The sequence below is a fragment of the Gobio gobio genome (assembly GCF_949357685.1).
Source record: "Gobio gobio genome assembly, chromosome: 11".
Classification (NCBI taxonomy): Eukaryota; Metazoa; Chordata; class Actinopteri; order Cypriniformes; family Gobionidae; genus Gobio; species Gobio gobio.
In genome coordinates this window covers 26,862,669-26,885,870 of record NC_137104.1, presented here as the reverse complement: position 1 = coordinate 26,885,870, position 23,202 = coordinate 26,862,669, and the positions used below count along the sequence as shown (strand labels likewise).

At 42.4% G+C, this 23,202-nt stretch overlaps 1 protein-coding gene across 1 annotated transcript in view; it reads right to left on the bottom strand.

Moving 5' to 3' along the window:
• oprd1a (opioid receptor, delta 1a) overlaps positions 1 to 20,807 on the bottom strand; it is a gene marked incomplete at its 5' end in the record, with an annotated part of 67,624 nt that extends 46,817 nt beyond the window's left edge. Inside the window, one exon of the mRNA XM_079828288.1 lies at positions 20,569 to 20,807. Within this exon, the coding sequence (XP_079684414.1) occupies positions 20,569 to 20,807 (239 nt within the window). The remainder of the gene's footprint in view (positions 1 to 20,568) is intronic.
• Between the last annotated feature and the right edge of the window lie 2,395 nt (positions 20,808 to 23,202).

The following is a 23,202-nucleotide window of genomic DNA, read 5'->3' as shown; positions in this document are numbered from 1 at the left end:
AATTATTACGATTATCAATATTATCACGGTTTCGTTAAAATGAGATGAACGCGTTCAAAAAGAACTGATGCACACACTGAAAACATTTCAACAAGTTTTATATTTGAAAATCAACAAACAACAAATAAAACAAGCAGCTCTATACACTTTTTTTAAACAAGATTCTATTCTGTGGCATTTCCTTCCTTATAATGACCGTCGTCAATAGCAACGCATTATAAAGAAGCATTATAAAGAATGATCGGGCAAGAAGTAGGACCCATGTAAATATCAGATCAGCTTTCCAGCGCTGGAGAGAACTCAAGGAGCAAAGGCCAAGGTGCTTTATTTCTTCTCGATAGGCGAGTAACATTGATTTTGTTTTGTTTCACAGAACTAACATATGCTAGCTTTTGCGTGAATATGCTCATGTGTCATGTTTGCTTGCTTGTCCACTTGCAATCGTATTGTCGTACACTTCAGCTATGATAATTACCCATTCATTTCCACACTGTATAAGCCTGGAATGTCTAAACCTCCTCACTGTCTGTTTCAAGCGTCAGCTCCCAAAGTGTGTCTGATAAGTAAGATAATATACTCCTAATATATGTTTTTTTTCCGTTTGGTTTCTCTTTTTGTGATCGATATAACCCTCTAATCTTGTCATAACTGTAATGTGTTCGTTAGTCGTGAATGTGCTATCGAGTTATTCATGGGAACTGTGTTTGTGTTTTTGGGATGTAAGAGATGGCTTTTTCATTGAATATTCGACCTGGATTACCATACTAACACACATTGCTTTCACTTATTGATGACATCATACCCTTGGCTGGCTGGCACAGCAGATTCCGCAAGTCGTTGCCTGGGTTACATATGTGTGGGGCGGAGCTATCAAAATAGGGGAGTGTTTGTTTTGGTGATTTGAAATCAACATCGTTTACCAGAAACATCGGTCTGAACTTGTTAGTTCGTCTTTGGCTCAAAGCCACTTGCTGCAAACTTTTCTTTGCGGAAGGTTCACGTACATTTCAAGTGAGTGAGATAAAATATTTAAACTCAAAACAACATTTTGTGTCCAATTATTTCCCAGACGTAGATTTGGTATTGAGGTCAAAGTTAACTTGCCTTGCGTTCGCTATACAACAGTGGGTGATGGTCACCAAGGGGACTCGGCAGATTTGAAGTGTTTCCCCCTATTGCAATTTCTTTTTGCATGTTCTGCAGACAGGGTGACCATCCTCGATTAAGTTTTGTAAAAGCCAAAATATTACCGTCTTGAGCGCTGTCACTGCCTTCTGACATTTCTTCTCGTTCAAAAAAACGTTGCTGATGCTGGCTGGACAGGATTAACAATCCTTTTTTTTTTTTTTTTTTAAATCACGATAATCAAAAACAGTTTTAATGATAATTACATTTTAAATGATAATACTAACCATCAGTACATTTAATTGTGGTTTATTGTGAAACCTCTAATTGTCCCATCCCTATAGTGGATATACACGCACACACAGGTTCAAGTTCAGCTCTCTAACTTTTAGGCCACAACTGCCCTCAACTTACTGTCTATTTGTGAGTATATTGCTTATATATAAACAGTAACATTATAATTAGTTGCATATAAAGTTAATTCAGTATACTTTTTTTGTTATTTTTGTTCATTTTGAATTAATCTGTTCTAACCAATTTATTGTCTGCTCTCAAAATAAATCCAAATAAATCTGGTATGCATCCAGTAAAATAGAACATGTCTATTGGCTCTCAAATACAGGGACACTGGCTCATGGCCATATGCTATGCTTGATTCTGAATACTGTGTAATTGAAAGGCTTATAAATCAGTTATAAGCATCAGTGCAGTACAATGCATTATATTTCACTAGGAGAACAACCACTCTATTCACATGTATTAAAGGGGTGGTAAACCACGATTTCACTATTCTAACTTTAGCTAACGTGTAATGTTGCTGCTTGAGCATAAACAACATCTGCAAAGTTACAACGTTCAAAGTTTAAAGCAAAGGGAGATATTTGCTTTTAAAGAAATCAGTTTCTAAGGACTACAGCAAACGGCCAGTAGGCGACTACAGACATTCCTCCAGGGTTGGTGACATCAACAGGCTCAATATTTACATAAACCCCTCCTCCGAGAATATTAAATAGGGGGGGGGGGGGCATTTTGTATCGCGGCGCTGTTGTGGTATAACGTTAGTTAGGCTGGAGTGTTGTTGCCGCGATGCCAAGGAAACGCTGTTATTTTCATCCGGATTGCAGGTCTGGGGTACTTGCTCTGTTCAGCCTTCCTTGGGACGGGGGTGCGTTGCAGAGCGTTTAACACACAGCATGTTATATGCACGTGTGTTTGAGTCAGCGGGGAATCAGGCGCGCACAGGGCTCCCTGCAGCACATCTAACAGAGGAAAACATCCACCGTCTTCGCGATTTCAATGCCAGATTTGCACAACGTCAGCTGCGTGAAAAAAACACTGCCGGTGTGTGGATGCACGACGCGCGCGCTGCACATTTCACGGAGGACAACACAATCTTCCACAAACTTTGCGAGTTCAATACAGGATATGCACAACGGCTTGTCCTGAAAGCTGGATTTACAAACAGAAGCTGTTTACGGGCCACAACCTGTAAGTCTGATTTATTTTTGATCGATGTGTTTTCCTGTAATAGGTTGTAGCAAGGAAGTAAACAGATGACAACACTGTTCTGCAAACCAGTCTGTTAAAAGCTCATTCATACTTAACGTTATCCGACGAACACCTAACGTTACAAACACTAACGTTAAAATCTCAACAGCGAACCTGGCATTAGTGTAAATGATTTTTGATTAGAGCTTTTATGTATTGTTTATCTACAGGCATGCTAAACATGGTTCTGTGTGTGATTTGGCTAACTTACTAGTTAAAGCCAGTGCTTAGTGTTCGTTTTGGGTTAGTTCTTGCGACAGATATTTGGCTATAATCGTTCTAAAAATACAAAAGTTAAAGTGCCATTCAGTAGCGATCACTATAGATCCGCAGTCTTTACTCTTGAGGACTGAACAGGTTCTGCTCGATCATCTTCACTCAAATGTTCTGGATCTGATTTGGGCTCATATGGTTTTATTGACGCCGACCAAAGCACAGCCTCCAGTAAGGGGCGTGACGTTTCCGACGTGCACTGCGGTTAGCGAATCACAACACACTGGGCCAGCTAACCAATCTGAGCCCATTGCGTATTTTTGAGGGACTGGCTTCATACAACCCGGAAAGCATCAGACCGTTTTACAAGGAGGGACAGAGCAGTGTAGAATAAAGGTCAAATATATGAAAAATAAGGCAATTTTTTTTAAAACGAAGCATGAATACATGTTACAGTGCACCCCACAAACACAATCAAACTGTGGACACACACACCCACCCACACCTGGAGCAGCCGGCATCCATTTTTACTGTGGTGATTGGGGGTTAGGTGCCTGGCTCAAATCCACCTCAGTCATTTCCTGCCGGTATTGAGTATCGAAACCACAACCTTCGGGTTACCTGTCTGACTCTCTAACCTCTAGGCCACGACACCCAATAAATGAAACAATTATATTGCATATTTTTCATATTTTATTTTTTGTATTGAAAGTATGGTAAAACTTAGACTGGGTAAACCCAGCCTGATCTGACAGCGATTTGATTTCGCCCTGCAGCTCAGTCTGGAAACCTGTACATTAATTTCTACTGCTTCTGTTACACTTTTTTGCGGGAACCAATCACAGACTGGCTAATCCACTTGGTGCGCTATTGGCGGGTTTAACACGATGACGGATAGAGAAGCGATGGGTCGTTGCCCGTTGATCACGCCTCTTGTGGTCTAATTGGTTGAAGGACTATCCAATTGCGTACAGAGTCATTTGAATTATGCTCGTTTATCACACCTCTTGTGCAGTAGAAAATACATAGCAGACTACCAAATACCAATGTTCAGCTTGGTCTGGTGATAGCCAGACAAGTAAATACTGGTAAAATGTACAAACGTTCACATTTAAAAATAAACACTTTTTGTCAAACCATAAAAACAACATGTAGCCGATCTGAATTGTATAACAATTAAGCTATCCAGATCATTGTGAAAACCATGTAGCCTACCAAAATTTCACTAAAAGTAGAAGTGAAATCTTATTGTAGTATTGTAGAAATCTGGGTACCGTCTTACATTTTAAAATCACATACAGGGCAAGTTTGGTCCCGTCAGCGAGACATGCAAACATGACAGCCAAGTGTCTCTTAGACGGTAAGCTTTTCTTTGACTGTTTGCATTTTAAGACTCTTTATGCACTAGGGATCTTCTAACATAACACTCTGACACACCGTATTCCTTAGCACACTCATTTTACGTGTATTTGGCACCACCTATTGTTGCAGCTGTATTATTGACATGTAAAAGCCTAGACCCTGAATATACTATACAAACCCGTTTTTTCAGATGTATTTCTAAGAAAAAAACACTGCTCATGCTCAAAGACATAAAATTAAGACATTATGCAGTGTCTCTCAACTGCATGTAAAACATGCATGCATCTGCAGTCTTTATCCTTGCCTCATTCAAAGGATTATTTCTACAACATTTCTAACCAAAAATTAAATATCTGAAAATATACACTTTATATCAGTACAGCATTTTGGCTCTTACAGAGATATATTACTACTCCCCTCAGTTCCAAATTAGCATTTTTTTCTTAAATAATTGATTGATTGATTTTTTTTTAGGTACAGATTCTTAAGAATGTACTTGCTGCTTTTTGAAACCAGGCACAGCACATCTGTCTGTATTTGAAGTGAATTTGTCTGGTGGAGAGAATTGTGCACATTTCTCAAAAACTTTGTTACACTGAAAATATTGTGGCATGCAGATTTCGACAATATTGGGAAAATGTGCCTCTACTACATGCAAAATTCTAAAACTGTACCAGTTTTCAGAAGCAGATGATCAATTAATGAAGAATTATTTACACACTGTTCTTTGCGTAATACTATGTTATGACCTAAAAACACATTTTCTATAGTGCATGACTTGTAAACTAACACATTTTAATGTGTGAATCACATAACCAGCTTTATATGACATTTCTGATGTAGTAAACTTTCTTGAAAGCTCACCGACAGAATTGCAAATGCCGTGGAGTTTTTGCATAAATCTCACCACAGGCATGTTTTTCAATGAGCTTGGGTTGGGTTTGGAACATCAGGGAGACTAAATAATAACAGAACTTCCATTCATATTCCTTTAAATAAACATCAACCATTAGGTTTCCAACAAAAATAATAATAATAATAATCTAAATGTTTCTCCTCGTCTTAGAAATGGTATTTGGCCAGAGCATTAATATGTTGTGGCTGTAGATGTAGTTAATAGCGACCACTATAAGAACAACAGAACAAGGCAATTACATGAACACCAATTACAGTACTCTTTCCATCATAAAGCTGCCCATTGCATCTTATATTCCAAACTATAACTTGTGTAGTTATGCTGTAATTTTACCAGACAGACTCACTTGCTGGACAAAATAATGTTGGTGTTCTTTTAGAATTACAAACAGACTTTCTTGTCCACCCTCAGCTTAATAACCAGACGCAGGGCTCCTCATTTGCAGAGTTCTCAGTGATGGGTGATAAAAAGACCCTCAGACAGACCACTGACAAGTGCCTTGAGCTTCAACTCAATTGTGTGATCCAAGATCATAATCAGCTTTATAGCACCATTATGTGATGACAGACTGTATGAGGGTATAACCTGGTCGTACTCTAGTGTATTTTTCATTTCCCTTCATTCCAAAATGAGCACATTTTATGTTTCTCTCTCGCTACTCCCACAATCTATTATGTCCTGTGTTTAGTCTGGCTCATAAAATAATGCTTTGAAGATTGAATTTGTACAGCTGCAATTTCAGCAAATTTCGTCCACGCCAATGTGCTAGTGGCCACTACTGTGACATTATTTATTTGTTTATTTCTTCTTTTCTTTTTTTTTGGATTTTCTTTTTTACAATAAAGCACTATTTGAATGAGAGGAGAGCCTTCGAATCTTGAGAACATTTTAAAGCAGGGTTGAGAGTAATTTAAGGCTCTCATAAACTGAATTTGCTACACCACAGAAGATGTTGAAATGGAAGTAGAGGAAGAGGAATTGGAATAAAAAAAATCCCCAAATCTAGTCCACTATATATATATACACACACACTCACCTAAAGGATTATTAGGAACACCTGTTCAATTTCTCATTAATGCAATTATCTAAGCAACCAATAGCATGGCAGTTGCTTCAATGCATTTAGGGGTGTGGTCCTGGTCAAGACAATCTCCTGAACTCCAAACTGAATGTCAGAATGGGAAAGAAAGGTGATTTAAGCAATTTTGAGCGTGGCGTGGTTGTTGGTGCCAGACGGGCCGGTCTGAGTATTTCACAATCTGCTCAGTTACTGGGATTTTTCACGCACAACCATTTCTAGGTACAAAGAATGGTGTGAAAAGGGAAAAACATCCAGTATGCGGCAGTCCTGTGCGCGAAAATGCCTTGTTGATGCTAGAGGTCAGAGGAGAATGGGCCGACTGATTCAAGCTGATAGAAGAGCAACTTTGACTGAAATAACCACTCGTTACAACCGAGGTATGCAGCAAAGCATTTGTGAAGCCACAACACGCACAACCTTGAGGCGGATGGGCAACAACAGCAGAAGACCCCACCGGATACCACTCACCTCCACTACAAATAGGAAAAAGAGGCTACAATTTGCACAAGCTCACCAAAATTGGACAGTTGAAGACTGGAAAAATGTTGCCTGGTCTGATGAGTCTCGATTTCTGTTGAGACACTCAGGTGGTAGAGTCACAATTTGGCGTAAACAGAATGAGAACATGGATCCATCATGCCTTGTTACCACTGTGCAGGCTGGTGGTGGTGGTGTAATGGTGTGGGGGATGTTTTCTTGGCACACTTTACCTTTCATTTCAACCAGATGATCCCACAGTAGCTGTACGAATCTCAAGCTGTCTAGCGGACAACTCTGCATGGATGAATGAACATTCCTACATCTCAACCTGGCAAAGACTGAGCTTCTCGTATTCCCTGCCAATCCGACTATACAACACAACTTCACCATCTAGCTAGGTTCATCTTCGATCACCCCCTCTGGGTTGGTCAGAAATCTTGGAGTAATCTTTGATGACCAGCTGTCCTTCAAAGACCACAGCTCGGTCATGCAGGTTTGCGCTGCACAACATCAGAAAGATCAGACCATTCCTAACAGAGCATGCAACACAGCTTCTCGTCCAGGCCCTGGTCATTTCTAGGCTACAATGCGCTTCTTGCTGTACTTTTGTCATGTGCGATCAAAACACTTCAAATGATCTAGAACGCAGCGGCACATCTTGTCTTCAACAAACCCAAAAGGGATCATGTTACACCTCGCTTCATCTCTTTGCACTGTCTACCACTTGCTGCTCGCATCAAGTTCCAGGCACTGACGCTGGCTTACAGATCCACCACGAGCTCAGCTCCTGCATACTTTGACTCGCTACACGAGTCTACACCCCGACCAGAAGCCTTTGCTCAGCTAAGAAACAACGGCTTGTAGTACCATCACAGAGAGGCATGAAATCCCTCTCCAGAACATTTTCATTTACCGTTCCCTGCTGGTGGAACGATCTTCCCACCTCCATCCGAAAAGCAGAATCACTGACAACATTCAAAAGACAGCTGAAAACTCACCTCTTCCGTGAGCCCTTATCCTCATTTTAAAAAAAAATAGAAGTCTTTTACTTCTATTTCCCCCTACTTCCTCCCTACCTTGGCGTATGATGCTCTGAGTAATGTCCAAAACTTGATACTTCAAGCACGTTTCGCGTTTCTTTGCCTCTTCATGACGGATCACTTCCTGTATTCATCAGTTGTAAGTAGCTTTGGATAAACTAGTCTCTTAAATGAATACATGTAAATAAATGTAAATGTAAATCATACAAAATATTGTTTTTACAAAAAAAAATGTCATCTGGTCATAGACAATTATTTCCGTTATCTTAGACAACACACCAAAGATAGAAACAGGCCTGTACTTAACCATATTTAACTTACTGATTACTGATTATATATTTGTTTGTTCCTATGGTTACATATGATTTTCACCTGTCTGTCATTATCTGCTGCGTGGATCTGCCTCGGGTCTCCATCTTGGCAAGGAGATCCCCTAGATCCACCTTCAGCTGCCAAGCCGCTCACTCCACCTTGGCTTGTTGACCAGTCGGCTTCACCTTGGCTCCTCCCTCCCTTGGCTCTACCTGGGACCATTTTCCTTATGGCTTCACTGGGCTCCCTCATCCCGCCGGCTACGCCTTGGTCAGTTGTTGCTCCACCTGTGCCACGGACTTCCAGCTGTGCTTCATCCCTTCACCCCTTCGTCTCCACCTTCTTTTCTGGCTCCGCCTTGGTTTTCAGTCCCAACAGCTCTGCCTCAGTCTTCTTGCACCCTGGCTTCACCTTGGACGCTTGTTGCTGTGGCTCAGCTTCGTTCTTTAGATCAACCAATGTCGCTTGGTCTCATCAGCTCTTTGGCTCCGCCCGGGTCTCCACCTCCATCAGCGCTGTCTCCTTTTGTCGTCTCCCTGGGTCTGGCTGCCAAATATTCCCCATGGCCCCTCCCTCCCTTGACTCCGCCGTGGGACTTCTTCCTGACTGTGCTCTGGGTTCCAAGCTGGCTTAATCTGTTCTCGTCTCTTCCCTGGCTCCTTCCGTCATCGTCACCCTGATCTCTCCCGATGTCATCTCCTCATGTATCCTACCCTCTACCAGCCCCTCGTCCCCCTCCTAAGCCTCTCCCTCCTCAGTTAGACATTCCACGAGGGAGAGTCTACTGTCACAGTTATGGACTATTTTTTGATCATCTTTTTTGTTTCCTTTAATTCCTGTTTCTCCTGTCTGTCTGTACTCTTTGTTACGTATAGTTCACTTATCGGTTCTTGTTTTCGATTTAATGTGTGATTTATTCTCCTGTGTACTCATAACATATGCATAAGAATACAATTACCCATCCTCATTGTTTGACGTATTTTAATAATATATTATATCTAATGCTCAGAGGTGTGTAGGATTATCCATTGAACAGGCATTGATTCACACAAACATCATATTCCAGAGAGCCGAAGACCCCCTCCCTCGCCCACAATTAGCAAGTAAAGCGAGTAAATAAAGCTAAGCCATGGGGCCAAATGGCCCGAGACAACATCCTTTCTCCCCCTTTGTCTGTCTTATCAGACAACTTGAAAGGACAACGTTGGACAATAAGAAGACTTTTCTTTGTTCCAAATACATAACCCCTGACTGAACCGTAGGGACAACAAACATCTTCATGACCCCATGCACAGCCTTATCGGGACATGAAGAGCCGCTAAAAGCCTTCTGAAGGCCCAAATCACAATAGATCTTAAACATTGACAGTTATCACATCTTAATCTTTATTAAGCCTTCATATATGGGAAGTATATGTTATTTGGTATCTATGAGATGGATAAATGATGCCCAATATTTTGGTGCAAGGTAGATTTGTTTAAAATGCACCATAATCACACTATGAAAGTTGGTTTCTTAAAAGTCTTTAATCAAACTCGCAAAGAATGCCAGCACGTGAAATGTGGACATTATGCTAATGATATTACTAGCACAGCGGAAGTGGGCGTAAGACACGCCCAAAACAACAGCCGATTGGTTGGGGACACTTTCAAGGACAGACTTTGGGACACGCTTCTAAACAAAGGACAAACAAGATGTGTGGTGATGTCTGCTTTAGTCCGTGCTGGCCTTTCCATCTGCCTACACGTTTCACTGACTTTGAGCTACCAAGAGCTTTTCACGAAACTCCGAAACTCCGTTCGAACCTCGTCGAAGAAGACTTCCTGGAGTCCACGCAGCCGCTCACCCAGACTCAGAGAAACTCCCGTTGTGTAGCAACCAGCTAACGCTATCCAGGATCCGGCACTACGAGGCTACCCTGCAAAACCAACAATCCATCCAACCACCAAGTGTCCCTCCGAACACAACAAGTTTTCCCCAGCCAAGCAACTACATCCTGAGAGGAACCCATGCTCATAGGAGCATCCAAATGCAAGTACATAACTCTCCATTTTGGCTGAACTGGTGAAAATCGTATCCAAGCGAACAAACTAAGGTTGATTGGCTAGTATATTGATTCTCTCAGGTTGCGGTTAAGAAATCGTGTCTGAACGAAATCGTGTCACCCTAAAATTGTGGGCGTTACATGTTTGGCCACTCAAGGGGGGCTCGAACCTCCCAGTGACTTGAGCACCATAAGTGAAGCTAGAGCTCCATCTACTAGACGTCTCTAAGCCTTTAAATGGTCAGTGTTCTCTGACTGGTGTTCGGTCAGTGTTCTCTGATTGATGTTCAGTCAGGAACTATAACCCAGTGTCATGTGAGATATCACAGATTCTCGTTTTTCTACAAGAGATGTTGGATGCAGGACACACTCCATCCACACTCAAAGTCTACACGGCAGCTATCGCCACATCCCATGCACCGATAGCGGGCCAGTCAGTGGGCAGACAGGACATGGTCATAAAATTCTTAAAAGGAGCCAGGAGGCTTAACCCCCCTCGCCCGTTGCAGACGGCTGAATTAAGCCGCTTTCGCTGAAAACTGCCCTGCTATTAGCACTCGCATCTGTTAAGCGTGTCGGTGACATTCAAGCGCTAGCTGTGAACGCGTCATGTTTAGAATTTGGCCCAGGCGATTCTAAATTCATCCTCAAAGGCATGGTTATGTACCTAAAGTGCTTTCAACACCGTTCAAAGCACAGGTAATCACTCTCTCTGCCCTCCCCCCTTCGGAGGATGAGAGACAGTTACACCTGCTCGGCCCTGTTAGGGCGCTTAGAGCATATATTGAGCGGTCCTCCCACTTTAGACAGTCGGAGCAGCTTTGGTGGCCGAACTAAGGGACTTCCGGTTACCAAACAAAGCCTAGCCAGATGGCTAGTGGTCGCGATAGCGTTAGCATACGACACTATGGGCCTCCAACGCCCCATAGGTGTCATAGCTCACTCCACCAAAGGCATGGCCTCCTCCTGGGCGTGGTCTAGCGGAGCTTCTATGGGTGAGATTTGTAGATCGGCAGGTTGGTCCTCACCATCTACTTTTACCAGATTCTACAGTCTGGATGTCCCTGCACTGCAGGCACAAGTCCTCACTGTATAGAAAAATACTAAGCTAAACAAATATTTGACGGCCTTGTAAGCCCGTCCCCATCATAAGTTGGCATTTGGGGCCTTCATATGCTTCAATGCTTACACATTCCTTATAGTTACCGGCCTCTATGAGCCCAGTAGTATAAGGCTCATATATATACTGTGTATATAATGTGTACATATATATTATTTATAGAAATTATGTGTCAATAACTCTAGTCTTGAGCCCTTTCTAATAAGTGTTCAAACTTGAGGGAGTACATGTCACTGCGCTTATCATAGCACGGCGGGATTTTACAGGTTCCGATGGCGTCTTCGACGCAGTACGAACTGACCGTTCGAAAGGGAACGTACTCGGTTACTTAACGTAACCTCGGTTCCCTGAGATAAGGGAAGAAGTACTGCACTCAGCTCCGCAGGCTTTGTGCCCATTAGTTTGCTCAGATTACGCTGTTCTGCCATTGGTTCAGCCAATAGCGTGCGAGATGTCTTGACGCTGTTTTGACTGGGCACTGCGTGACTTTTGCACTGCGTGATTTTACAAATTACTTCAGTATATTCGAGAATAGGAGAATTCCCATGGCGTCTTCGACGCAGTACTCCTTTCCTTATGTCAGGGAACCTAGGTTACGTTAAGTAACCGAGTACGTTTATTTTATTAGTATCTTTGCTCAAAAGTATTTATTTGTGCTGCTGCTTGTATTTAAATTATTTGTTCTTATTATGTTCTTTATTTTTATTTGACAGTAGTCCTTTTTTCTCTGAACATAGCAAATACTGAAGCGTAACGTATGCGAGGGGGTGCCACAAAATGGAGAACATTTTCAAAGGGTGCCATGACCGAAAAAAGGTTGGGAAACACTGCGTCTGCTAATGTCCGATTCGCGACCTGATGACTCCTTTGAACTGAATCATTTTAAAGACTGGTTAGAACAACTGATCTGTCCAACACTGAACTCACGAATCAGTTTAATAATTTACTCTGAACACATCTGAAATGAGAACACAAGTGTGCTTACACAATTTAGCAAAAGTGGGTGTAAGAGTTAGTTTTAATTATCCACAGTCTTTCAGCTTATTTATGTTCACAATGTGTAGTAAAATAAATAGCCTAAAATCATCTAGTTTAGACTGGAGTGAGGTGAACCCAGAACAAAGTTGTTATTAGCTTGCTGATGAAATTGTATATGGCAGAAAATTAGGCTATTTGTTAATTTTTTTAATACTACTTTTTAATATTGATATGATTACATACCACAACAATTATCTGTAAATAGTGTAAAAATGAGGAACAAAAACAAACATCAAGGTATCAAAATAAGATAAGCAAAAATTACAAACTTTCTTTGAATTTATTTAAAATGTATTGTCAGTATTGCGCTTGCAGATCACGTGGGTAGGGTACTTTTTTACTGTGTGTGTGTGTATGGATGACCATGTCTGTCAGCCACCACCGAAGACCATTTTTGACCCAGGAAAAACCCTGGAACCCAAGGCGTTTTTTTTTTATTTACGCTTTTACGCCAGGCGTTTTGCACGTCGGTGTGCTCACATCGGCGCCCTTTGTTTAGTCACAAGTCGTTAAACGTCGTCGATAAACGCGCGTGAAAATCGTCCCGGTGTGAACAGGCCTTTACACTCGTTACTTTAGTTTAATGCAAAACATGTTGAATGTGTAAGAAATGCGTAGTTTATTCCTTTCTCTTTTTTCTGCAACATGACCGATGCCCTATTCACAAATGAATCACACTTTTGAGTCGATTCTGTTCAAAGACTTGATAAAACAAGTTGTCAAAACTGTCTGAATTGATTTGCGAATCAGTTTGAATGATTTGTTCAGTTCAGTTCAGTTCAATCTTCTGAAGCGGGTTCTCACCCACTGACAAAGTGGCAGTGAACCTACAGTCAGTTAAAAGCAAATCTGCAAATGCATCCTATTGTTTTCCAGCAATGAATATATTTATAAGTTGAACTGTGTGAGCTGTCTGTGAACGATTTCACAGGTAGGCCTATAGATTCGATTCCAAATCATACAGCTAATACATTTAACAACCAGAGTATTATGCCATGATAACACCACTACAAAGTGTGTAGCATTTCTTTAACAGTTTTTTGGACATATATCTTAATTTATACATTAAATAAGCTACCATTGTTCACAGAGTATGAAATGAACACCCGTCGTCCCGCGGCCATTTTTGGGTAACGTTATTGCGCAGTGGCGGCGCCTGTGACCTGTTCGTCTTAGAAACGCTTCGGTTACTAACGTAACCTTGGTTCCCTGAGAAGAGGGAATGAGTATTGCGTTTAGCTAAACGCTAGGGGAATTTCCTTTCCTCGAGATTTTGAAGCAAATTTTTATCCTAAAAATACCATGTAAAACGCAGTGCAGCTGCACAGCTCTCAGCAGGAAGCAGCTGCGTGCTGATTGGCAGTGCCGCTGCAACTGCAGGAACCTATGGCGAGCCCGCTGGGCGGGAAGGACCAATCAGCTCCCTCTAATATTCCCGCCACAAGGGGCAGCAGAATTTGCATAGCCGAGGGTATAAAAGACCCTCGCCAGGTTCGTCAGGTTAATCGACTGAAGGGACTCCCTGAGCAAGCGAAGCACGGCAAGCAAACGCTATACTCGTTCCCTCTTCTCAGGGAACCGAGGTTACGTTAGTAACCGAAGCGTTCCCTTTCGGGAGTACTCTCGTATTGCGTTTAGCTAAACGCTAGGGGACACAATGCAAAACGCCGTGCTCGCTTAACGGCTCTGAAAGCCTGAAGACACCATACCCAGGCCGACATAAGTGGGCCCGTAACTATGATATTATAAAAGTCCCAATATGAACCAGACCTGAGTCGGGCCATTTAATGAGAATAACACGCAAGATACGTGTAGTATATATATATATATATATATATATATATATATATATATATATATATATATATATATATATATATATATATGTATGTATATATATGTATATGTATAGACCAGACATAGTCGGGCCAAAAATATTGAATGACCAGAACATTCGAGTCGTATAAGGAATGTGCTTATGACTTATACAAATACTTAACCCAGACCAGACTGTCGAGCCTTAAGGGGTTAATATGTAGTACACAGCGAGAAGCCCAGCCTGTAAGGCAGGGACATCCAAATTATAGAACCTGATAAAAGTGGACAGGGAGGCCCAGCCTACCGCCGCACAGATATCATTCAGAGAAATGCCAGTAAACCAAGCCCATGATGAGGCCATGCCTCTAGTAGAATGAGCTTTGACGCCTATAGGGCAGCTCAGATCTTTAGACTCATAAGCCAGCGAGATAGCATCCACTATCCATCGTGACAAGGTCTGATTTGTAACCACGCACCCGCGGGTGCGGCTGCCAAAGCACACAAAGAGCTGTTCAGTTTGCCTGTAAGCAGCGGAACGCTCTATGTATATACTCAGCGCTCTGAAAGGACAGAGCAAATTAGCATCTTCCTCATCTAATGATGATGAGAGTGCTGAAAGTGAAATGACCTGTGCTCTGAATGGAGTTGAAAGCACTTTAGGTACATATCCATGTCTTGGTTTGAGGACGACTTTAGAGTCGTTTGGCCCAAATTCCAGACAAAAGGCGTGCAGGTCACCCACTCGCTTAACTGATGCAATCGCTAGCAGAAAAGCGGTCTTGAGTGATAGGAGCTTTAAGCTCACCGAATGCAGAGGCTCAAATGTTGAGCCCTTCATAGCATCCAGGACCATGGACAGGTCCCATATAGGGACTGAAGGGGGGCGAGGTGGGTGAAGGCTTCCAGCCCCTTTAAGGAAGCGCACGATGAGATCGTTCTTCCCCAGTGACAGTCCACTCACTTGAATGTGATACGCTGCTATAGCAGCCACATAAACTTTGAGCATGGAGGGGGAACGACCCGCGTCCATTAGCTCTTGTAAAAAATTGAGCACTTCTGACACTTCACAATTATGTGGGATCAGACCTCGTGCTTTACACCAGTCCGAAAAGACTGACCATTTGCCTGAATAGAGCCGCCTAGTCGCGGGGGCTCTAGCTTCAGAAATAGTGTTTAAAACATTTTCAGAGAGGTTCTCATGTACCCGTTGATGGGCCAGACATGAAATGCCCATAGATCGGGACGGGGATGCCAGATCTGCCGTTTCACCTGCATGAGGAGGTCTCTCCTCAGCGGTATTGGCCACGGAGCTGTATCTGACATCCGACTTAACAGTGAGAACCATGGTTGATTTCTCCAAAGCGGGGCTATTAAAAGCACAGCGCATTTGTTCTCCCTGATCCTCTCTATGACCTGAGGTAACATTGAGATTGGGGGAAAAGCATAAAGAGGAAGGCTGGGCCATTCGTGGGCCAACGCATCCTTGTGCTTGGAGAAATATATTAGGCATTGAGCATTGTCTTGTGAGGCGAAAAGATCCACTTTTGCCTCTGCAAACATGCCCCAGATTGTCTGAATCGTATGTGGGTGAAGAGACCACTCTGCTGGGGACACTTTGCCCCTGGACAGCATGTCCGGACCCAAATTCAGAATGCCTGGCACATGAGTCGCTCTCAGCGAGCTCAGGTTGTGCTCTGCCCATATTAGGGCTTTTTCCGCCATTGTGTGTAGACCAATAGATCTTAGACCGCCCTGGCGATTTATATAGGCTACCACTGACCTGCTGTCTGTTCGGATCAGGACATGGTGGTGCTTTATGTACAGAAGGAAAGCTCTTAGCGATAGTGTGACCGCTTTCATCTCTAGACAGTTTATGTGAAGGCTCTTTTCCGAGTCTGACCAGAGACCGGAGATTGGCCTGCCCTCGTGAAGGGCTCCCCAACCTAGGTTGGATGCATCTGTCGAGATAACTTTCCACTTCGTAACAGTGCCCAAACTCACGCTCGTCTGATACCAGACGGGATTTTCTCCAAGGAGCCAGAGCCCACACACAGCTGTGGTCTACCTTGATTTTTAATCGGGCCGAGAGCCATGCAGTGAGCTGGAACGCGGCGATTCAGCCAGTGCTGTAGGGGGCGCATGTGTAACAGACCTAGTCTGAGAACTGGCGCCACCGAGGCCATGAGACCCAACATCCTCTGAAAGTGTTTGAGAGGAGTGAGTGCACGGGACCTGAGGGAAACCGCTCGGTTCTGAACAGAGAGCGTGCACTGTGACGTCAGTCGCGCGTTCATCTGCAGTGAGTCTAACACTGTTCCCAGAAACAAAACGTTCTGTGTGGGAGACAATGAGCTCTTTGCCACGTTGATTCTGAGGCCCAAGCATTTCAAATGATTGAGAAGCCAAGATCTGTGGTTCAATAACTGTATCTATGACTGAGCTATTATGAGCCAGTCGTCGAGATAGTTTAAAATTATCATTCCCCGAAGCCTCAGTGGGGTTAGCGCCTCTTCCATGCATTTCGTAACCGTGCGGGGAGCCAGAGATAGACCAAAGGGTGGCACCTTGTATTGGTATACTTTCCCCTCGAAGGCGAATCTCAAGAATGGCCTGTGATGAGGGGCTATTTGTATGTGGAAATAGGCATCCTCTAAATCCACAGTGAAAAACCAATCTCCCGGGCGAATGTGCGTGAGGATTTGTTTCATTTTCAACATTCTGAACGGGCGCTTCATAAGGGCTTTGTTCAGATGTCTGAGATCTAGAATGGGCCTGAGACCACCGGCCTTTTTTGGCCTCAGCGTGGCCTCAGCGTCCACTGAGGTTTTGCTGCCGCTGGCAGTCCGCGTCGAAGTGGCGTGCTCTGAGACGGTGTCCGACCACACGCTTTCAGGTGCAGCAAGCGAAAGGCTGTCATCCTCCTCTTCTTCCGGTCCGCCGAAGGAAACAGTAGCAGCCGCCAGACGAGGGGAGCTGTGCTGATCCTCTGCGAACGTGACAGGCGATGGCGAGGCATGCGGGGAAATGCCCGGCGTGTGCTTGTCAGAGCGCTCCGGGGGCCTCTGGTCGGCGCGTTTCTTCTTACGCGGCTCAAGAGGCTGAGAACAAGGGACGGGATTCGGGTCCAAACTGGCGAGTCGAGCCTGAAGGGTCTGCAGCGCCAGCTCGTCGCACTCCGGGCAGCCACCCTGGTTGAATGCGGCCTGCGCGTGGTCTCGTCCGAGACATGAAACGCAGATGATGTGCCGATCCTCGTCCGAGAGAAAACCTCTACACGAGGCGTAGGGACAAGAAATTTGAAACAACGTCTCGGCTCTTTTTGAGTGTGTAGCAAACACACGGAGTGGTATTGAATAAAAGGATATGTGCCGGATGGCGCAGCTGGAAGGCAGGCTGAAGGCGGAGAGTCCGATGTCCTCAGGCTGCAGAGTTCCGCTGGGTGCGTGTCGACGGCAGGCTTCGATCCAGAGCTCAGCAAGGTGAGTCACTGAAGAAGAAATAATCTGACGAACCCGGCGAGAGAGGGTCTTTTATACCCTCGGCTATGCAAATTCTGCTGCCCCTTGTGGCGGGAATATTAGAGGGACCTGACTGGTCCTTCCTGCCCAGCGGGCTCGCCATAGGTTCCTGCAGTTGTAGCGGCACAGCCAATCAGCACGCAGCTGCTTTCTGCTGAGAGCTGTGCAGCTGCACTGCGTTTTACATGGTATTTTTAGGATAAAAATATGCTTCAAAATCTCGAGGAAAGGAAATTCCCCTAGCGTTTAGCTAAACGCAATACGAGAGTACTCTCGAAAGGGAACAAACGCCATTGCTTAGACACAGTTAACTAGTTAACTCGGGCTACAGATTCCATAAATGTCTCCTCTGTGTTTGTTGCAAAAATATTTATGAATAATAATAATATACAAATAATTTAAATTAATATCTATCTAATTAATAGCTTGCAATTATATTGTTGTTATATATACTATATATATTGTGACGAGTCTCTCTGGGCATATCAGCGTCGCCCTGGCAACCAACGCACGGCACCTGCACGACCTCATCACGGGCTGATCGGTCACAGCTGCACCCGATCAGCGAGAGGGTGTAAAAGCCGCTGCCGCTCTCACTTGAGCAGACACCCGTCTCATGCTGAACGTGCTGGAACTAACCCTTTCTCTCTTACCTCACAGAAGGCAGCGAGTGACCGACAGCCCGACTGAGCACGCTTGGACACCCACCTTCACGAGCACGAGGACTTCACAGGGACACCAGCCACGACGACAGCACGCACCTTTGTTTCACCGTTTGCACCTATTCCCCAAAGTGTTCACATTAAATCCACCCTCCGGGGTTCACTTTCACGAGCTACCTTGTTGTGTGATTTCTCACCCGTGACTATATATATATATATATATATATATATATATATATATATATATATATATATATATATATATACTATATATACACTATATATATATATATATATATATATATATATACTATATATATATATATATATATATATATATATATATATATATACACAAACATGGTTTTACATATTTTTCTTGATATATTTAATCTTAATAACGATTGAGATGTAGATTACAAACTCAAGCTTTGTAAACGACAAAAATGAATAATTGTTGCTTATGTTTTCACTGCACTCCTAATATATCTTTATCAGTGTGCAACTTATAATTTTCAAATTATTCAAAGTGAAAGCACCCTGTGTTACAGCTAAGCTCTACTTTACTCTGAAGCAGAGAATAATTAGCGCTCAATTAGTATGTTGATTAAAGCTGTCTGTGTAGAAGCACCTCAGTACCAGGAGAACAGAACAATTACTGTCATTTTGAAAATGCACAGCTGGTGCAGTTCTTTTTACACAATGTAATTTTCCAGACAACCCACCGACTTGAAGACTCTCGCTGTAGTTGTCAACTGAATACTGATAAATTAAAAGGATATTCTGCCTTGCACAAACTGTGCTTTTTGTAATGGAATGAGAACCAATTAAAATTGTGAATCATGGCCCACAGCGATGTTTGATAGATTTTTTTTTTAAAAGGGTGCGGTAGGAAATATAATTTGAGCATCACCTCTTCGCCTCCACTCACAGAGAACATATATTACCTCACAGCGAGATATTCATCACATCTAAATGCCACAGTCTGGAATGAAATGGAACAGGGTTCACAAAATATGAGATGAGCCGTCTCTTGAGATATCCATGGCTGTGCCCCATAATGCTATTTCCATCAGATGATACCAAAATGAGGTAATTTCTAGTCCTAGCTCTCCCTTACTGATGGGTTCATAAGGACCACAACACTGTGCACCCCACTCATTACAATTTGTTCACGAAAAAGCCTATGGCAAATACCTAAGGTTGCTAATCCCCTGGTCTAAGACATGATACAAAATACGTAAAGTAATGCATGACCTGCATCCTGTGGTTTCACCCTGTACTTTTGAAAATGGTGAGGAATTTGCTCCAATTATTCATTTTTACAAAGTACACTTGCTTCTTTACACAGGATATCTGCATCTAATTGAATATGCCCAAAACAACACACAACGTAAAATAGAGACAAGGGGCAAGTTGTCACAATGGCTTTACCTCAGTAACTATGTTTACAGTGCTTGTTTTCTCTAGCAGTGTTTTTTTTATATCATGGAGAATAAAATATGTTTTTATCTCATAAATTATATTATATATATTTTTATAATGGCTGTAGGTACACAAGTGAACATAATAAACCCACATGGCCAGACAAGAGTAGGCTACACTACATAGTAAATTATTGAACAGAAAGGTTGAACTGTTCTCATTTTTCCTAAATGTCAGGTCGAGGCAGGTTGATATGTTGTATGGTTTTTATGTTGTAATTGTATGCAGTTTATTCATTTCTGTAGACCATAACATTGGTGTGATTTTTTTAATGCTGTCTTAAATATTTTGTCTGTTTCATGAATTTATTTGTGCTTTGTAATTGCTTTTTTACATTTTGATTCAAAGTTTTTAACAGGCTACTTAATTGCAGGTTCCCATTGTGACAGCATAGTGTAGCAACATGCGTCACTTCTGAGTCAATGTAGTGTGTGTGTGTGTGTGTGTGTGTGTGTGTGTGTGTGTGTGTGTGTGTGTGTGTGTGTGTGTGTGTGTGTGTGTGTGTGTGTGTGTGTGTGTGTGTGTGTTCAATGAAGTGTAGGCTATCTTTTTTGGGGTTTTTTTTTTCACCAAGGCAAATTGTTCAGTTGGTTTATTTCATAGACAAGACAATACGGTAGCCTATATAAACTAAACAAAATACATATCAGGATAGATATAAACTAAGATAGATAGATAGATAGATAGATAGATAGATAGATAGATAGATAGATAGATAGATAGATAGATAGATAGATAGATAGATAGATAGATAGATAGATAGATAGATAGATATTTGAAACGTCTTCATGTTTTGTCTTGCTTACCTGACCACCCCGTACATCACTAGGATGTTTCCCAGGAGTCCTACCACGCAGATAACGGAGTAAAGAGCAGTGATGGAAATGGCGATGATGATTCCCGCGGGACTCTTTACCGGGTTAGGCTCGGTGTAGTTCCTCCCGTCGGGTACGAAACCCATAACGTCGTCGGGAAAAGTAACATTAAACGGGTTAATGGAGTAAAGGTCGGACATGTCGCCACCGGGGATAACGGACGGCTCCATCGCTTCAGTGTCGCTGCCCGCTGAGGGGCTGGAAAGTTGCGCCTGACGATTTGAACTTCTCGATCTCAGAGCGGGGAAAAATGTAGAACTATAAGCTCGGTTTGTGCAGGATTCGTCAGGCGTTTAATATAAACTAACGTCCATCAAGGGTGAGTGACCGTAAGAATGAAAGATTTCCTCTGTTCAGCTTCCGTCTACAGGTGTAAGAGCTCTGCTCTGTGCTCTCTCTGAAGGGATCTGCTAGATGGCTCAAACTTGAGCTTTTTATGTGAGGGGAGTGAATCGGAGGGAGAGCTTAATAGCCTACGTCAACCTGCTACCTATTCTGTATTCGGATTCCCGACATACACTTGACTACTTAACCCCAGATTTTGACAGCAAGACTGAATAAGCGGAGAACCAGAAGGGGAAATTGCTCACAGTAAAACGAGAGAACCTTGCCAGAATTCCGTTCTTCTGAGAATGTTCCCTGTTAGCTGGGATCATGCTAGAAACAGGTCCCGTTTGTTTTACAAAATTATAACATTAGGCCCTACCATAAACCAACGTATAGCTGATGACAGCTTTTAGTATTTATTTTTATAGTAGCCTATATAGCCTAATTCCATTTTCTTCGTGAGGATAAACAGTATTCACAGCAAGTTTCAAATCTGATTCCATACAGAAATGTAGGATTGGCTATATGACTCCATACCTAGTTGTCATATATATTATAGCAATATATTATTATCACACATCCTTAGGATATATGCAAATATTTCATTGTAAGTTTATACAATGTATGAAATTCCCATAGTATAAATATTATTATGCATAGCCTATATTGAATTTATTTATATGATAACTTTTTATATGGCACTGTTTGTTAAGCTCATATGTGTGAACAATATGTCTAATTTATATATGCAAGTTTATTCACAGAATGCAAACATTAGATATGCTTATATGATTTTCATATGGTATACCATATCAATACCCATAGTAAAATGATATGTACATACATTTAAAATATTTATATGATTATTATTATTATTTCTTTTATTTGAACAGGGACAGTGCACAATAAAAACATTAACCCTGTATATAACAAGGAGAGATGCATTGCACCGGGTTTTAGCAAATTGCTATTTTCCACCCGTAGTTCCTGGGCAGGTAAATAAAACATACAATAAATTAACAGTTACTAAATTCACAGTTGTGCAAAATGTCAAGTACAAAATTATCAATAGACTCATTTCCACATAATTAAAACAATTTTACCCCCCTCCCATCACCTTTTATAAATTAATAACTCCCCCCCCCCCCCCCCATCTCTCACACACACCAACTCACAAATGGCCACAAATTTGTTGTGACAGGATCCAATGTTTTGTGTGACATGAAAATTTTTTAAAATCCGTACATGTAATCATAGGGCAATTCATATGATGAATTGCCCTATGGTACTGTATGTTAAAACCATATGTGTAAATTATAAATTGCAATTCTATTTAAACAACATATATGCAAACATGCTTATATAGGATTGTATATGTTTTATATAGGTTGTACCATATATGAAATACCTGTAATAAATAGTATATATTAGGGATGTGACGGTGAGGACATTTTCCCACCGGTTAATTGATGTGTGACAACACCGGTAATACCGGTATCACCGGCGGAGGCTTTTAAATCACTAATTCTATCTAACCGAAAGTAACATGCACACGACCGCTCTGAACTGAAAACGCGCCAGTGTTGCGTATTCACACACCGTGAATGACAGCTCGTCTGTAAATGCGCGCTCTGTGAGGCCATGGGTGCGTCTCAATCAGTTCCCTAGTTCAGTAGTCAGGGCACTGATCAAGCATTGATCAGTCTATGATTGAGATGCACGCCATGAATGAATAACAGTTCGTCCGTGAAGCCTCGTTTATACTCGACGCGCCCGCACGAGCGCGAGGGTGCGCGCGGCAAAAATAAATGCGCGCAGTCAGCGTAGCGGAGCGGAGCCAGGCGAAAGTAAACAATGCGCGCTCTGTGCGGCCGTGCACATTTAACTTTCGGTTTTGAATAAGCGCCAATTCGGCTGCGGGTTGCTTGAATTATGGGTTCATTAGTCTATTATTTTTAATGAAAAGCACAACAACAAAACAAATGACAAACTCCCTTAAATAGGCGCTTTTACGTTTCGCTTTGAAACCAAATCTTCCGCGATCATCTCAGTCAGCTCCTCACTAAATCTGATGAATGACTCCTGCCGCTGCCGAGACTCACGGTCATCCTGCTTTATTAAGCAGATACGTTCAGCTTTTTATTCGTATTGTCTGTTCTCTAACTGAACTAAATTATTTTATTACTATAAAAAAATCAAAAAGACGGTGGGCGGTGCCACGGTGGGCAAGTGATGTAA